This window comes from Passer domesticus, chromosome 3, assembly GCF_036417665.1.
Source record: "Passer domesticus isolate bPasDom1 chromosome 3, bPasDom1.hap1, whole genome shotgun sequence".
NCBI lineage: Eukaryota > Metazoa > Chordata > Aves > Passeriformes > Passeridae > Passer > Passer domesticus.
This window is the reverse complement of record NC_087476.1, coordinates 1913764-1929249: the sequence shown is the minus strand read 5'-3', so window position 1 is coordinate 1929249 and position 15486 is coordinate 1913764. Positions and strand designations below refer to the sequence as shown.

The following is a 15486-nucleotide window of genomic DNA, read 5'->3' as shown; positions in this document are numbered from 1 at the left end:
TGGAGAAATCTGGGATAGGGGAAGGCGTCCTTGGGGTGGGATTGAAGGACCATTCCCATCCAAAACGTTCCATGATCTAATAATTCCCGGCAAGGACATCCCACTGAAATTCCTGAACTTCCAGTTGTTTACTATGAGGGAAGGATTTGGGATTCCCGTGGGAATTGGACTGGAGCACATTCCAGAGGGACAAAGGCCGGGAAAGGGTCAAATCCCGGTGGCCAAGCTGGGGACAAAGAGCCCTTCAGTGGCTCCGGGGACGTCCCGGCTGTGCCTGGCACCGGCGGCTCCTTTGAGATTCCCGGGATCCAGGCCCTTCCCAGGATCCCAGCTCCGGGCACCACCCCCTCCCTGGTGGCCTTGGTGGCCTTGGATCACCTGGAGCCTGGAATGGCTCTGGGAGCACTGGGAGGGCCACACCTGGAGGTGGCTCCAGGATTTCAGGAATGGCTTTTTTTAGGGATGTAGTTTGGGATCAAATCCTGGAACTGGGAATGGCTTTTTAAGGGATGGAATTGGGGATCAAATCCCAGAGCTGGGAATGGCGCTGGGAGCACTGGGAGGGGCACACCTGGAGGTGGCTCCAGGATTTCAGGAGTGACTTTTTCCTGGATGGATTTTGGGATCAAATCCTGGAGCCTGGAATGGCTCTGGGAGGGTCACACCTGGAGGTGGCTCCAGGATTTCAGGAGCGGCTTTTTTAGGGATGCAGTTTGGGATCAAATCCTGGAGCTGGGAATGGCTTTTTAAGGGATGGAATTGGGGATCAAATCCTGGAGCGGGGAATGGTGCTGGGTGCACTGGGAGGGGCACACCAGGAGGTGGCTTCCTGATTTCAGGAGTGGCTTTTTAGGGATGGATTTTGGGATTGAATCCCAGAGCTGGAAATGATGCTGGGAGCACTGGGAGGGTCACATGTCCCCAATTTCAGGAGTGGCTTTTTTAGGGATGGAGTTTGGGATCAAATCCTGGAGCCGGGAATGGCTCTGGGAGGGTCACACCTGGAGGTGGCTCCTCTCCCCCATTTCAGAGTGGCCTTTTTGGGCTGGGCTGGAATTCCCAGAGAATCCCTGGGAATGTCCAAGGAAAGGCTGGATGAGGCTTGGATCTGCCTGGGATGGTGGGAGGTGTTGGGGATTCTGGGATCAAGGACACTCAGGATCCATCCCGAGGGATTTTTATGGAATTGGGGGATGGAAAAGGGAAAGGAGACCCTCCCTGGAGTCCCAAATTCCCAGAGAAGACCCTGGATCCCGAAATTCCTCCTCAAGGAGGAGTCGGGATGGGGATGGATCCAGTGCCAGGCTGGGAGAGCTGGGAATGTGCAGCTGGATCAGGGAAGGATCCAGGGAATCCCTCAAGGGGCTCCAGGAGAGCTGGGATTTGGGCAAGGGCTGGAGGGCCAGGAGGCAGGGAATGGCTTCCAGTGGGAAAGGGGAGCTTGGGATGGTGGGATCTTGGGAAGGAATTCCCGGCTGGGCTGGAATTCCCAGAGGATCCCTGGGAGTGTCCCAGGAAAGGTGGGATCACCCTGGGATGCGGGAGGTGCCGGGGTTGGAATGGGGCGGGATTTGAGCTCCTTCCCACCCAAACCATTCCCTTTCCATGATTCCCTTCCCTGGGAATGCCGGCGGCTCCCAGGATTCCCGGAGAACCTCCCCGGGAGGCTCCCGCAGCCTCCAAAAATCCCCCAAATCCCCCAAATCCCCCCAAAATCCCCCAAATCCTCGGGATGCTCCGGGTACCAGGAGGGAGGGGCGGGGCGGGGCAAAGGCGCGGTGTCGGGCGTTGATTGGTCAGAAATGACATCATCGATTTGACACAACCAATGGGAACCCGCCGGCTGTGGAGGCCACGCCCCGAATCCTGGGAGGGTCCAGGGGGTATCCCGGGAGTGGGGCGGGAATTGTGGGAAAAATGGGAAAAAAGGTGATGGGATTTCTGTTGGAAATTGGGATAAAAATGGGAAAATGGGATGGGGGAAATGTGGGGAAAATACGGGGAAAAATAGTGAAAATAAATGTGAATTAAATTTTTGAATAAATGCCAAAAATAGAAAATAAATTGCAAAATAATACAAAAATAAATATAGAATAAATTTTAAATAAATGAAAAAATATATATGAAATAAATTTAAAATATATAGAATGATTATAAAATAAATATAAATATAAATCCCAAAAAATATTATATAAAACAAATATAAAAATAAATACAACACCCCCAAAATACAAAATAAATTCAAAATAAATAAAAAATATGAGAAATATATAGTTATGATTGAATAGATATAAAATATTTATACAAAATATAAAATGCCCAGTCATATATAAAATAAATATAAAACCAGAAGTAAATAATTTATTTAAAAACAATTAATTAAAATTTTTAAATTAAGGTAAACCCCAAAAAAATAATGAAGGTAAATGTAAAAATAGGAATAAACAACAATAAACTAAAAGCTGAAATGAAAGCTTAAAAATAAAAAATAAAAAGGGAAAAACAGTTTAAAAAATGAAAAGAACAGTTAATAAAGATAGAAATTAATTTTACTACTTTAGAAATATAATAGTTTTATTGTTAAAGTTGAAATAAAAGCCTAGAGAAGAAAAATAAAAATTAATTAATTTTTTTAAACAACCCACTATCAGACAAAATTAATTTAAAAATTAGAAATGAAAACCTAAAACCAAAATAAATTAAAACCTATAAAATAAAAACAAATTTTAAAAAAGAAAATAAAAATAAAAATAAAAATAAAAATAAAAATAAAAATAAAAATAAAAATAAAAATAATAAAAATAAAAATAAAAATAAAAATAAAAATAAAAATAAAAATAAAAATAATTGAGACCCTTCCAAGCAAGAATCCACATTTCTCCTGGTGCAATTCCAGGTTTTGGGATGGAAAGGTGCAGAGGAACCCCTTGATCCCCTCCAGTGTTTCCCCCACCTTTATCCTCCAAAATTCCCAGAAAAAAAAAGGGAAAAATCCCAGGCCTCACATTCCCAAACCTGAATTGCTGTTGGGATAGTCAGAATTCTGGGAAGTGCTGGGATTTTGGGGTGATGGGAAATGTTGGGATATGGGACAGGGAAGGGGATCGGGATGGGCCGGAGGGAGGGGATAATGGGATAGTGGGATAATGGGATAAAGGGATAATGGGATTGGGATTGGGATTGGGATTGCGGTTGGGGTGGGATGGAATTTGGATTGGGGTTGGGGTGGGATTGGAATTGGGATGGGAGAGGATTGAGATTGGGACTGGGATTTGGATTGGGATGGGATGCAATTGGGATAGGATTGGGATTGGGATGGGATGAGATTCGGATTGGGATTGGGATCAGAATTGGAATTGGGATGGGATAGGGATAGGATTGGAATTGGGATGAGATTGGGATTGGAATTGGAATTGGGATGGGGTTTGAATTGGGATTTGGATTGGGATTGGAGATGGGATGGGAATTGGGATAGGACTGGCATTGGGAAGGGATTGAGGTGGGATGAGATTGGGATTAGGATTGAAATTTGAAATAGGATGGGATTGGGATGGGATGGGATGGGATGGGATGGGATGGGATGGGATGGGATGGGATGGGATGGGATGGGATGGAGGAACGGATGTAGATGGGATGCAGGGATTTGGGATGCTGCAAATCCCTTTTTTCCTGCTTTGCCGTATCCAGGGATACGCTGTGGGAGGATCCCGGGGTCGCCCCCAGCTCCAGCGTCTCCCTTTTGTCTTCCCTCCTCCGGCTCCTGTTCCCGAGGAGCTTCCCGAGCAAATGGTGGGAAACCATGGAAACCACCCCCTCCCGTCAGAATCCGGGCAGGAAAAAAGCAGGAAAAAGGCAGGAAAAGGTCGGGAAGGGCCACCCAGACCCCTTCCCTTTCCCCATGGAATCACCTGAAATCCCAAGGACTCACCTGGATTTGGGAAAAAAAAGTTTAATTCCGGGTAAAAACTCTGAACTTCCTCATTTTCCCAACACCAAAGATGCATCTTCACTGGATTCCCAGAGCTGGGAATTCCGGGGAAAACCCCTTGGAGGGATAAAGCCGTGGGGAAAAGGGTGGAGGAGGTGGGATCCTGCTCCCAGGGATGTTCCCATGGATGGTTTTCCATGTGTCAAATCCCGTGGGATTTTCCCATTCCAAGAGCCGGGATCAGGACCACCGTTCACAGCAGGGATTCCTGGATCCCTGAAAACTCCGGGAAAAGCCCCTAAATCCTTTAATTCCTTATTTGATCCTCATTTGTCAGGGAAATCCCTTCCAACCAAAGCATTCCCAGCTTGGATCCACGACAGAGAGTGCCAGGAAAATTCGGGATTTGGGCACAGAACCACACAGGGAGATACGTCGATAATATTTCTAATATTTATTAAAGTTTATTAACGATAAAAACCTGAGGCGTTACAAACAAAAATTCTTTTTGTCCCTGCTTATTCTCGTTTTTTTCCACCCGGAAAAGCTGGAAAAGCACCCGGAGAACCCGGCCAGGAGGCGGGAGACGCCCTAGGTGGGGACATCCTCAAGGACACGGACCCGGAGCGGGCAAATCCGGAGCGTGTTGGTGTTGGCGTCCCCCTGGGAGCTGCCCACGTAGAAATAGGGGTAGACCACGCCGCCGAACTTCTCGTGGAAGGTGTAGATGTGGCTCTGGAGGTCGGCGTCGTAGAAGGACAATTCCCCCTCGGTGCAGTCCAGCTCCACCCGGACCCGCCGGATGTTCCCCAGCGCCGTCTGCGAGCGCACGGCGTTGGACGCCCGGCACTCGTCCTTGCTGTGGAGGTGGTAGATGTACCAGAAGCCCGAGCGGGAATCGTGGTGGAAACTCCAGTGGGATCCTTTGTGGGGCCGGGAGACGCCCACCCTCCAGTTGGTCAGCCCGCCCAGGTCCACCTCCCAGGTGTGGAAGCCTTCGGAGAAGCCGCGGGATCCCAGGATGCAGGGGGCGGAGGTGAAGCGCTCCGGGTTTTCCACGGAGCCTTTGTAGCCGCAGCTGGAGACGCTGGAGAGGTCCTCGGACACGGAGAGCCAGCAGGCGGCGGAGTTGGGATCCAGGCTGAAGGGGTCTGGCCGGGAAGGGAATGTTTAATGGGAAGTTTGCAGCTCGGTAGGGATCCATCTGTCCCTCCGTGGAGCCCTCCAGGGATCCACCCATGGGTTCATCCCTCCATCCATCCATGGATCTTTCCATGGATTCATCCATGGATCCCTCCATCCCTCCATCCATGGATCCTTCCATGGATTCATCCATCCCTCCATGGATCCTTCCATGGATTCATTCATCCCTCCATCCCTCCATCCATCCATGGATCCATCCATCCATTCATCTATCCATCCCTATCCATGATTCCATCCATCGATGGATGCTTCCATGGATCCATCCATGGATCCTTCCATATATTCATCTGTCCATCCATTCATGGATCCATCCATGGATCCATTCATCCATCCATCCATCATCCATCCATCCATCCATCCATCCATCCATCCATCATCCATCCATCCATCCATCCATCCATCCATCATCCATCCATCCATCCATCCATCATCCATCCATCCATCCATCCATCCATCATCCATCCATCCATCCATCCATCCATCCATCATCCATCCATCCATCCATCATCCATCCATCCATCCATCCATCATCCATCCATCATCCATCCATCCATCCATCCATCCATCCATCCATCCATCCATCATCCATCCATCCATCCATCATTCATCCATCCATCCATCCATCCATCCATCATCCATCCATCCATCCATCCATCCATCCATCCATCATCCATCCATCATCCATCCATCCATCCATCCATCCATCCATCATCCATCCATCCATCATCCATCCATCCATCCATCCATCCATCATCCATCCATCCATCCATCCATCCATCATCCATCCATCCATCCATCCATCATTCATCCATCCATCCATCCATCCATCCATCCATCATCCATCCATCCATCCATCCATCCATCCATCCATCCATCATCCATCCATCCATCCATCCATCCATCCATCATTCATCCATCCATCCATCCATATATCCATCATCCATCCATCCATCCATCCATCCATCCATCATCCATCCATCATCCATCCATCATCCATCCATCCATCCATCATTCATCCATCCATCCATCCATCCATCCATCCATCCATCCATCATCCATCATCCATCCATCCATCCATCCATCCATCCATCATCCATCCATCCATCCATCCATCCATCATCCATCCATCCATCCATCCATCCATCCATCCATCCATCATCCATCCATCCATCATCCATCCATCCATCCATCATCCATCCATCCATCCATCCATCATTCATCCATCCATCCATCCATCCAGCCATCATCCATCCATCCATCCATCCATCCATCCATCCATCATCCATCCATCCATCATCCATCCATCCATCCATCCATCCATCCATCATCCATCCATCATCCATCCATCCATCCATCCATCCATCCATCCATCCATCCATCATCCATCCATCCATCCATCCATCCATCCATCCATCCATCCATCCATCATCCATCCATCCATCATCCATCCATCATCCATCCATCCATCCATCATCCATCCATCCATCCATCCATCCATCCATCCATCCATCCATCATCCATCCATCATCCATCCATCATCCATCCATCCATCCATCCATCATCCATCCATCCATCATCCATCCATCCATCCATCCATCCATCATCCATCCATCCATCCATCCATCATCCATCCATCCATCCATCATTCATCCATCCATCCATCCATCCATCATCCATCCATCCATCCATCCATCCATCCATCATCCATCCATCCATCCATCCATCCATCCATCCATCCATCATCCATCCATCCATCCATCCATCCATCATCCATCCATCCATCCATCCATCCATCCATCCATCATCCATCCATCCATCCATCCATGGATCCATCCATCCATCCATCCCTCTCCATGGATTTGTCCCCGTCAAACGCACATTCCCGAGTTCCCTTTTTGAGGAAAAAGCCCCTCCCTTCACTTCCCCAATCCCCAATCCCAGCTCCACGTTTCCCATCTTTCCCGACCCCACAACCCCAATTTTTAGGGAAGAATCCATCTCCACATTTCCCATCTTCCCAGACCCCCCGGAAAACCCCGTTCCCGACATTCCCGGCTCCTCACAGGCGCTGATGGTGTCCAGCATCTTCTTCCACACGTTGTACTGGAGCGATCCCAGGTACTTGGCCACGTCCAGGAGCATTCCCGAGGGAACAGCTTCCGGCTCCTCGGCCGTGCAGGCGATCCTAGGGCAGGGATTGACCGCGGAGAAAGGATTGGGATGAGGCACCCGGCATCTCCCAAGCTTGTTCTCCCTCAATTCCCACAAAATCTGGGATTTAACGCTTCCCGCAAACCCTGAAATTCCGCTTTGTGTCCCCACCATCCCGCCCGGAGCACCCAGGGGATATCCAGCACCTCGGAGGGGACGCTGGAATTTTCTTGGAGCAGGGACCTCAGGAGACCCCATCCAGCCACCGGGAAGGGCTCAGACATTCCCAAATTCCCATGGACACGACGGGATCAGGACATACCTCCGCTTGCGGTTCTTGTGGGTCTGGAAAACAAAAGAGGGAGACATTGGGAATCAGATCCCGCCGCCACCGGAATTCCAACAGCTGATGGATGACACAGGGGAGGCGGGATCTGGGCCGGGAGCGGGATCCCGCTGGGAATGAGCATCGGGAATGTGGGAATTACCATCAGGAATGTGTAGTCGTCCTGCTTGAGATCGGCGTGGAGCCGCGCGGCCTCGTTGAGCAGGGCCTGGCTGGCCTCGGCCAGCTGCTCCATCTTTCCCTGGATCAGATCCTGCTTCCGCCCCGTCTCCTCCCGGAGCTGCGCCAGCACCGCCTGCTCCTCGTCCCACAGGAACTTGTGCAGCTTCTCGAATTCCCACTTCACCTGCCGCTCCAGACGCTCCGATTCCGCCTGGGAATGTCAGCACCTTGCTCCAGGAGGGGACGGCAGCAGCGCCCCGATTCCCTGGGATCCCCTTCCAGGCAGCTCCAGAACTCAGGGACTCCCTGGGATCACGCTGCGCTTCCCAATTTCCATCCCCACTTCCCAAATCCCCACTGCTCTCCTTTTCCAGAATGGGATCAGGGCTTCATTCCAGCTGGATTCTCAATCAGGAAAGGGATCAATCCCACCTCTGGAGCATCCAAATTCCCTGGTTTCTCCCTTCCAGAGCTCAGGGATTCCCTGGGATTCCCTGGGATCACGCTGTCCTCCCTGAATTCCCATCCCCACTTCCCAAATCCCTACCACTTTCCTTTACCAGAATGGGATCAGGGCTTTACTCCACCTGCATTCCCAATCAGGATCAGGATCAATCCCATCTCTGGAGCACCCAAATTCCCTGGTTTCTCCCTTCCCAGAGCTCAGGGATTCCCTGGGATTCAATAGGATCAGGCTGCCCCTCCCAAATTCCTTTCCCTGCTTCCCAAATCGCCACTGCTCTCATTTCCCAGATGGGACCAGTGCTCCACCCCTGGCTGCATGTTCAGGACTGGGATCAGGATCGGGATCAATCCCACCTTTAGAGCACCCAAATTCCCTGGATTCCCACTTCACAGAGCTCAGGGATTCCCTGGGATCACTGAGATCACGCTGCTCTTCCCAAATTCCCTTCCCTGCTTCCCAAATCCCCACCGCTCTCCTTTTCCCAGATGGAATCAGTGCTCCAACCCCGGCTGCATATGTAGGATTGGGATTGGGATCAATCCCACCTCCGGAGCACCTGAATTTCCTGGATTCCCCCTTCCCAGAGCTCAGGGTTCCCCTGGGATCTTTGGGATCATGCTGCCCATCCCAAATTCCCCTCTCCACTTCCCAAATCCTCACCACTCTCCTCTCTCAGGATGGAATCAATGCTCCACTCCAGTGCATGTGCAGGATCGGGATTGGGATCAATCCCACCACTGGAGTACCCGAATTCCCTGGATTCTCCTTTCCCAAAGATCAGGAATTAACTGGATCATGCTGCCCTACCTAAATTCCCTTCCCGGCTACCCAAATCCCCACCGCTCTTCTCTCCCAGATGGAATCAGTGCTCTCCCTCAGATGCATCTGCAGGATTGGGATTGGGATTAATCCCACCTCTGGAGCACCCAAATTCCCTGGATTCCCCCTTCCCAGAGCTCAGGGAGTCCCTGGGATTTAACAGGATCACACTACCCATCCCAAATTCCCTTCCCTGCTTCCGAAATCCCCATCACTCTCCTTTCCTGGATGGGACCGGTGCTCCACCCCAGTGAACATGCAGGATTGGGATCAGGATCGGGGTCGGGATCAGGATTGGGATCGGGATCAGGATCGGGATTGGGATCGATCCCAGCTCCGGGAGGGAACACGCACCTCGTTGTGCCGGGAGATGGATTCGTAGGATCGCCGCACGGCCCCAAAATCCTTGGCTTTATCCCGCAGAGAAGACTCCATGTTCGCCAGCTTGGCCTGTGGGGAGGAGACGCCCTCAGGACTCCCCCATTCCCGGGATTTTCCGGGATTTTTCCAGGATAAACACCCCTGGAGACGGATCCTTGCTCCATCCAACCTTTCACCTCAGGCAGGCAGGAGGAAGAGGAGCTTTGCTCCATAGGAAATAATCCTCCCTGTTTTTGGGGATATCCCATCCCAGTGCTGCGGCAGCCCCATTCCCATTTCCATTCCCATTCCCATTCCCATTCCCATTCCCACTCCCACTCCCACTCCCATTCCTATTCCCGTTCCCATTCCCAGGAACACAGGCCAAGCTTTTCCCGCCACGTTTGAAATCCAGCGGGATGAGTCAGGGCGGCGCCGGCTGTTTTCCAGCGTGTCCTGGCAGCATTCCCAGCTCCTGGCTGCATCCCATCCTCCTCCTCCTGCCCCTCAGGCAGCCACAGCCCGCGCCTCCTCTCTGCTGGAATTGTGCAACTCCCAAATCCCAGCCCCGCTCCCAAACCCTGGAATAACCAGCGAGGCCGGATCCAGGCTGGGATCAAGGGAATCACCAAACCTCCGGGAATAATCACCCCGCTCCCCTTTCCCGCAGGATTATTATCCGGGATGGCGCCGGATAATTAAACGGCAGGAGAGCATCCAGCAGCCGCCACATGCCCGCGGGTAAGCGTGGCTGCCTCATCCCAAATCCTGGCAAATTTGGGGCACCGCCAGGTTTTAGGGATGCCTCTTGCATCCATGGATCCATCCCTCCATCCATCTGTGTTCATCCATGGATCTATCCATCCATGGATCCATTGATCCCTGTTCATCCATGGATCCATCGCTCCCTCCCTCCATCCTTCCATGGATCCATCCCTCCATCCACGGATCCATCTATGGATCCATCCCTCCATCCATCCATCCATAGATCCATCCATGGATCCATCTCTCCATCCATCCATAGATGCATACCTCCATCCATCCATGGATCCATCCATCCCTCCACCCATGCACGGATCCATGAATCCATCCATCCATGAATCCATCCATCTATGGATCCATCTATGGACTTATCTATGCATCCATCAATGGATCCATCATCCATCCATCCATTCATGGATCCATCCATCCATCCATCATCCATCCATCCATTCATGGATCCATCCATCCATCCATGGATCCATCATCCATCCATCCATCCATTCATGGATCCATCCATCCATCCATCCATCATCCATCCATTCATGGATCCATCCATTCATGGATCCATCCATCATCCATCCATCCATCATCCATCCATCCATCCATCCATCCATCCATCCATCCATCATCCATCCATCCATCCATCATCCATCCATCCATCATCCATCCATCCATCCATCCATCCATCCATCCATCCATCCATCCATCATCCATCCATCATCCATCATCCATCCATCATCCATCCATCATCCATCATCCATCCATCCACCATCCATCCATCCATCCATCATCCATCCATCCATCCATCCATCCATCCATCCATCCATCCATCCATCCATCATCCATCATCCATCCATCATCCATCCATCCATCATCCATCCATCATCCATCCATCATCCATCCATCCATCCATCCATCCATCCATCCATCATCCATCCATCATCCATCCATCCATCCATCCATCCATCCATTCATCCATCCATCCATCATCCATCCATCCATCATCCATCCATCCATCCATCATCCATCCATCCATCATCCATCATCCATCCATCCATCCACCCCCATTCCCTCACCCTAAAATCCGCCGCCGCCTCCTGCACCGGCCTCATCTTGTGCCCCTGGTGCTGCTCGGAGCTCTGGCAGGCGAAGCACGCCAGCTCCTTGTCCTCCAGGCAGAAGAACTTGCGCTCCTCCTGGTGCAGCGGGCAGAGCGCCGCGCCGCGCCCCTGCCGCTGCCCTTCCTCCCTCATCACCAGCTCCACCAGGTTCTTGAGCGTGTGGTTGACGCGGAGATCGCCCAGCGAGGAGCTCTCCTTGCACAGCGGGCACGCGTGACGCTGGTTCTCCCACGAGCGGCTGATGCAGCCCCGGCAGAAGTTGTGGCCGCACGGCAGGGTCACGGCCTCGCGGAACGGCTCGTAGCAGATGGGGCACTGCAGCTCCTCCTTCAAGCCCGGCGCGCTGCTCGATGGAGCTGCCGAGCCGCTGGAGCAGGGCTCGTCTCTTTTCTCCATGCTGCGGGGAGGGATTTTGGGGCAATGGGGTTTTTTTTACCAACTGCCCCGACCGGACGGACGGCTCCGCTTCTGATGCAACCGCTGGGTTTCCTGCCGGTGACTCAGCCGCGCTCGCTCCCGCACGCTGACACCGCCCCGGGGCCGCTGCCGGGGGGGTTCCGGCCCGCGGGGACGGCGGCGGGAGCGGCCGGGACCCCCCCCCGATGCGGGGTCGGACCGAGACCCGAGACCCGGACACGCCCGGGGCAGCCCCGGTGCCGGTTCTGGGTGCCCAGGTCCCGGTTCTCCCCCAAACTCGGGGCAGCCCCAGTGCCCGGTTCTGGGTCCCCAGGTCCCGGTTCTCCCCCAAAATCGGGGCTCCCCCGGTGCCCGGATCCGGCTTCCCCGCCCTCTCCCGGGGCAGCTCCGGTGCCCGGTTCCCCCCTTTTTCTCCGCCGGGACAGCCCCGGTGACCGGAGCTGGTTTCTCTCTCCCGGACCCGTATTTGGACCCTCACCCCGGGGCAGCCCCGGTTCCCCAAACTCGGCACCGGACCGGTGTCCCCGCAACCCGGGGCAGCCCCGGGTGTCCAGACCTCCAATCCCGGGGCTGCTCCTGTGCCGGGACCCCCTCCTTTCCCGGGACCCCCAATCCCGGGGCCGCTCCGGTGCCGGGTCCCGCTCCCCCACCCCCGGAACACCCCCTGTCCCCCATCCCGGGACCACTCCGGTGCCCCGTACCCCAATCCCGGTGCCCGGTCCCGCTCCCCCACTCCCTGTGCCCCACCCCGGGACCGCTCCGGTGCCGGGTCCCGGTTCCCAACCCCCGGTCCAGCCCCGGTCCCCCACCCCGGGGCCACTCCGGTGTCCCGTACCCCAATCCCGGGGCCGGTCCCGGTCCCCTAACCCCGGAACACCCCCTGTCCCCCTTCCCGGGGCCATTCCGGTGCCCCGTACCCCAATCCCGGTGCCGGGTCCCGGTTCCCCCACCCCCGGTCCCCCGCCCCGGTGCAGTTCCGATGCCCCGTACCCCAATCCCGGTGCCCGGTCCCGCTCCCCCACTCCCTGTGCCCCACCCCGGGACCGCTCCGGTGCCGGGTTCCGCTCCCCCACCCCCGGTTCCCCACCCCGGGGCCGCTCCGGTGCCCGGGTCCCGGTTCCCAACCCCCGGTCCAGCCCCGGTCCCCCTTCCCGGGACCACTCCGGTGCCCCGTACCCCAATCCCGGCGCCCGGTCCCGCTCCCCACTCCCTGTGCCCCACCCCGGGACCGCTCCGGTGCCGGGTCCCGGTTCCCAACCCCCGGTCCAGCCCCGGTCCCCCACCCCGGGTTCACTCCGGTGCCCCGTACCCCAATCCCGGTGCCCGGTCCCGGTTCCCAACCCCCTGTCCCCCACCCCGGGGCCACTCCGGTGTCCCGTACCACAATCCCGGTGCCCGGTCCTGCTCCCCCACCCCCGGTCCCCCACCCCGGGACCATTCCGGTGCCCGGTCCCGGTTCCCAACCCCCGCTCCCGCTCCACGTGGCATCCCGGTCCCTCCGGGCCCTTCCCGGTGCCGGTGCCGGTTCCGGGGCGGCGTGCCCGGTACCGGGGGTCTCACCTGGCCGAGCGGCACCGTTTGCACCGCGACCTCCTCCGCTGCAGGCGGCGCGGGGGGCCCCGTTCGGCCTCCTGCGACATCCCGGTGTTCCTGATATTCCCGGTGCCCCCGGAGGGCGGAGCGGGATGGGAGGACAGGGATGTGGCTCCGGGGGCGGCTCCCGGTGCTGGCCCGGCCTCTCCCGGCTCGGAGCCGCCCCCCGGTCGGACCGAGACCCCCCCCCCCCCCCAACACCGGGAATTTTGGGATCTCAGAAATCCCGGTTTCCAGTTCTGCCTCTGACCCCGTTTCCCTCGGGAATGGGGGGCCGAGGAATCCCGCCGGGATTTTCCAGGCGCGGCGCCCGCCTGGGCGTTGTGCCCGTTCCTGGTTTTCCCTTTTCCCTGTTTTCCACCCGCTCCAGAATTTCCTGGGGTTTTTTTGTTTGTTTTTTTTGTTTTAGTTTTTTTTCCCCCACGTTTCTAAGCCGGGAGTCGCGTGGTGCTCCCCAAAATCCTCCCATTTCACTCAAAAAATTTTTTTAAAAATAAATCCTGCAGTGGGAAGCGGGAGGAATCCAAAAATTATCCAAGGAAAGCCAAACAACAGAGGTAAAAAAGGGGGGGGGAAAAAAGAAAAAAAAAAGAAAAAAAAAGTGGGGGAAAATAAAAAAAAGGGGAAAAACAATAAAAAATGAAAAAAGAAAAAAGAAAAAGAAAGAAAGAAAAAAGAAAAAAGAAAAAGTGAGGGAAAAAAGAAAAAAGGGGGGAAAAAAGAAAAAAAGAAAAAATAAGAAGGAAGAAGAAAAAAGAAAAAAGGGGGGGGAAACAATTAAAAAAAGAGAGAGAGAAAAAAAAGAGAAAAAAAGAGAAAAAATAGGAAAAAAAAAGAAAAATAATTTTTTTTTTTTTCCCAGACCTTCAGAGCAGTGTTTTCCAAAGGCTCGGAGTCCAAGGTCAAAGATAAAACCGGCTGGGAATCCACACCGGGAATGTGGGAACGAGATTTGGCTGGTGGGAAGAGGGGGGTGGAGGTTGGCAGGGACGGGAAAAATCCCTGCTGGAAAAATCCCTGCTGGAAAAATCCCGGCCCCTGGAGCCATCCCAGCCTGGAATTTGTGGGAATTAGGGACAGGGAAAGGTGACTGGGGTGGGTTTTTGGGATCATGGAATTATTTAGGGTGGAAAACCCACAGGAGTCAGCGAATTCCAGGATTCCTGTCGCCCCCCAAATCCACAGGGATTTGAAATCCCGCCAGGAATAGGGACTGGAGACCCTTTCCAGGCTGGAATTCTTTCCAGGTCCTTTTCCCCACCAGGCAGAATTCCAGCCTTGGGCATTCCATGGAGTTCTCAGGACTTGGGGATCCTTGGAGCTGTCAGGGATATTTGGGATTTTTGGGAAGGAATTCTTTTCGGGGAGGGGCTGGGCTGGAATTCCTAGAGAATTCCCAGATGGAAGTGCCCAAGGAAAGGTTGGAGCATCCTGGGATTGTGGAATTCCCAGAATTGGATGATTCCGTGCCCCAGATCCCACAGTTTTGTGGCACTTCCCAAAATTCTAGGAATTCCCTGGATTGTGGAAGGTGTCAGGCTTGGATTTGGGATGGGATTTAAGCTTCCATCCCAGAATTCCACGCCTCAGATCCCACAGTTTTGTGGCACTTTCCACAATTCCAAGAATTTTCTGGATCCAGGAATTCCCTGGGTATTGGAAGGTGTCGGGGTTGGAATGGGATGGGATTTACGCTTCCATCCTGGAATTTGATGATTCCACACCTCAGATCTGACAGTTTTGTGGCACTTCCCACAATTCCAGGAATTCCCTGGATTGTGGAAGATGTCAGGCTTGGATTTGGGATGGGATTTAAGCTTCCATCCTGGAATTTCGCAATTCCATGCCCCAGATCCCATGGTTTTGTGGCACTTCCCACAATTCCAGGAATTCCCTGGATATTAGAAGGTGTCGGGCTTGGAATGGGATGGGATTTAAGCTTCCATCCTGGAATTCGAGGATTCCACGTCTCAGATCCCACAGCTTTGTGGCACTTCCCAAAATTCCAGGAATTCCCTGGATATTGGAAGGTGTCGGGCTTGGAATGGGATGGGATTTAAGCTTCCATCCTGGAATTCCAGGCCACAGATCCCATGGTTTTGTGGCACTTCCCACAATTCCAAGAATTCCCTGGATATTAAGGGACACGTGGATGTAC

General features: G+C 53.7%; 1 protein-coding gene across 1 annotated transcript; it reads right to left on the bottom strand.

Annotated features, from left to right (window-relative positions):
- Window positions 1–4367: 4367 nt before the first annotated feature.
- Window positions 4368–13719, bottom strand: TRIM35 (tripartite motif containing 35). The gene is made up of 7 exons (XM_064411518.1): window positions 13296–13719; window positions 11274–11715; window positions 9430–9525; window positions 7771–8001; window positions 7605–7627; window positions 7195–7316; window positions 4368–5079 (listed from the first exon to the last, which is right to left on the bottom strand). The coding sequence occupies exons 1-7, from the start codon at window positions 13373–13375 to the stop codon at window positions 4520–4522; spliced, it is 1554 nt and encodes a 517-aa protein (XP_064267588.1). The 5' UTR covers window positions 13376–13719; the 3' UTR covers window positions 4368–4519.
- Between the last annotated feature and the right edge of the window lie 1767 nt (window positions 13720–15486).

Excerpts from the sequence above, each read along its gene's own strand:
- TRIM35 (XM_064411518.1), bottom strand. The coding sequence starts at position 13,375 with ATGTCGCAGGAGGCCGAACGGGGCCCCCCGCGCCGCCTGCAGCGGAGG. Across the intron at positions 11,716-13,295 it reads AAACGGTGCCGCTCGGCCAG|CATGGAGAAAAGAGACGAGC; the intron begins GTGAGACCCCCG and ends CCCTCCCCGCAG. Across the intron at positions 9,526-11,273 it reads AGGCGGCGGCGGATTTTAGG|GCCAAGCTGGCGAACATGGA; the intron begins GTGAGGGAATGG and ends TCCTCCCCACAG.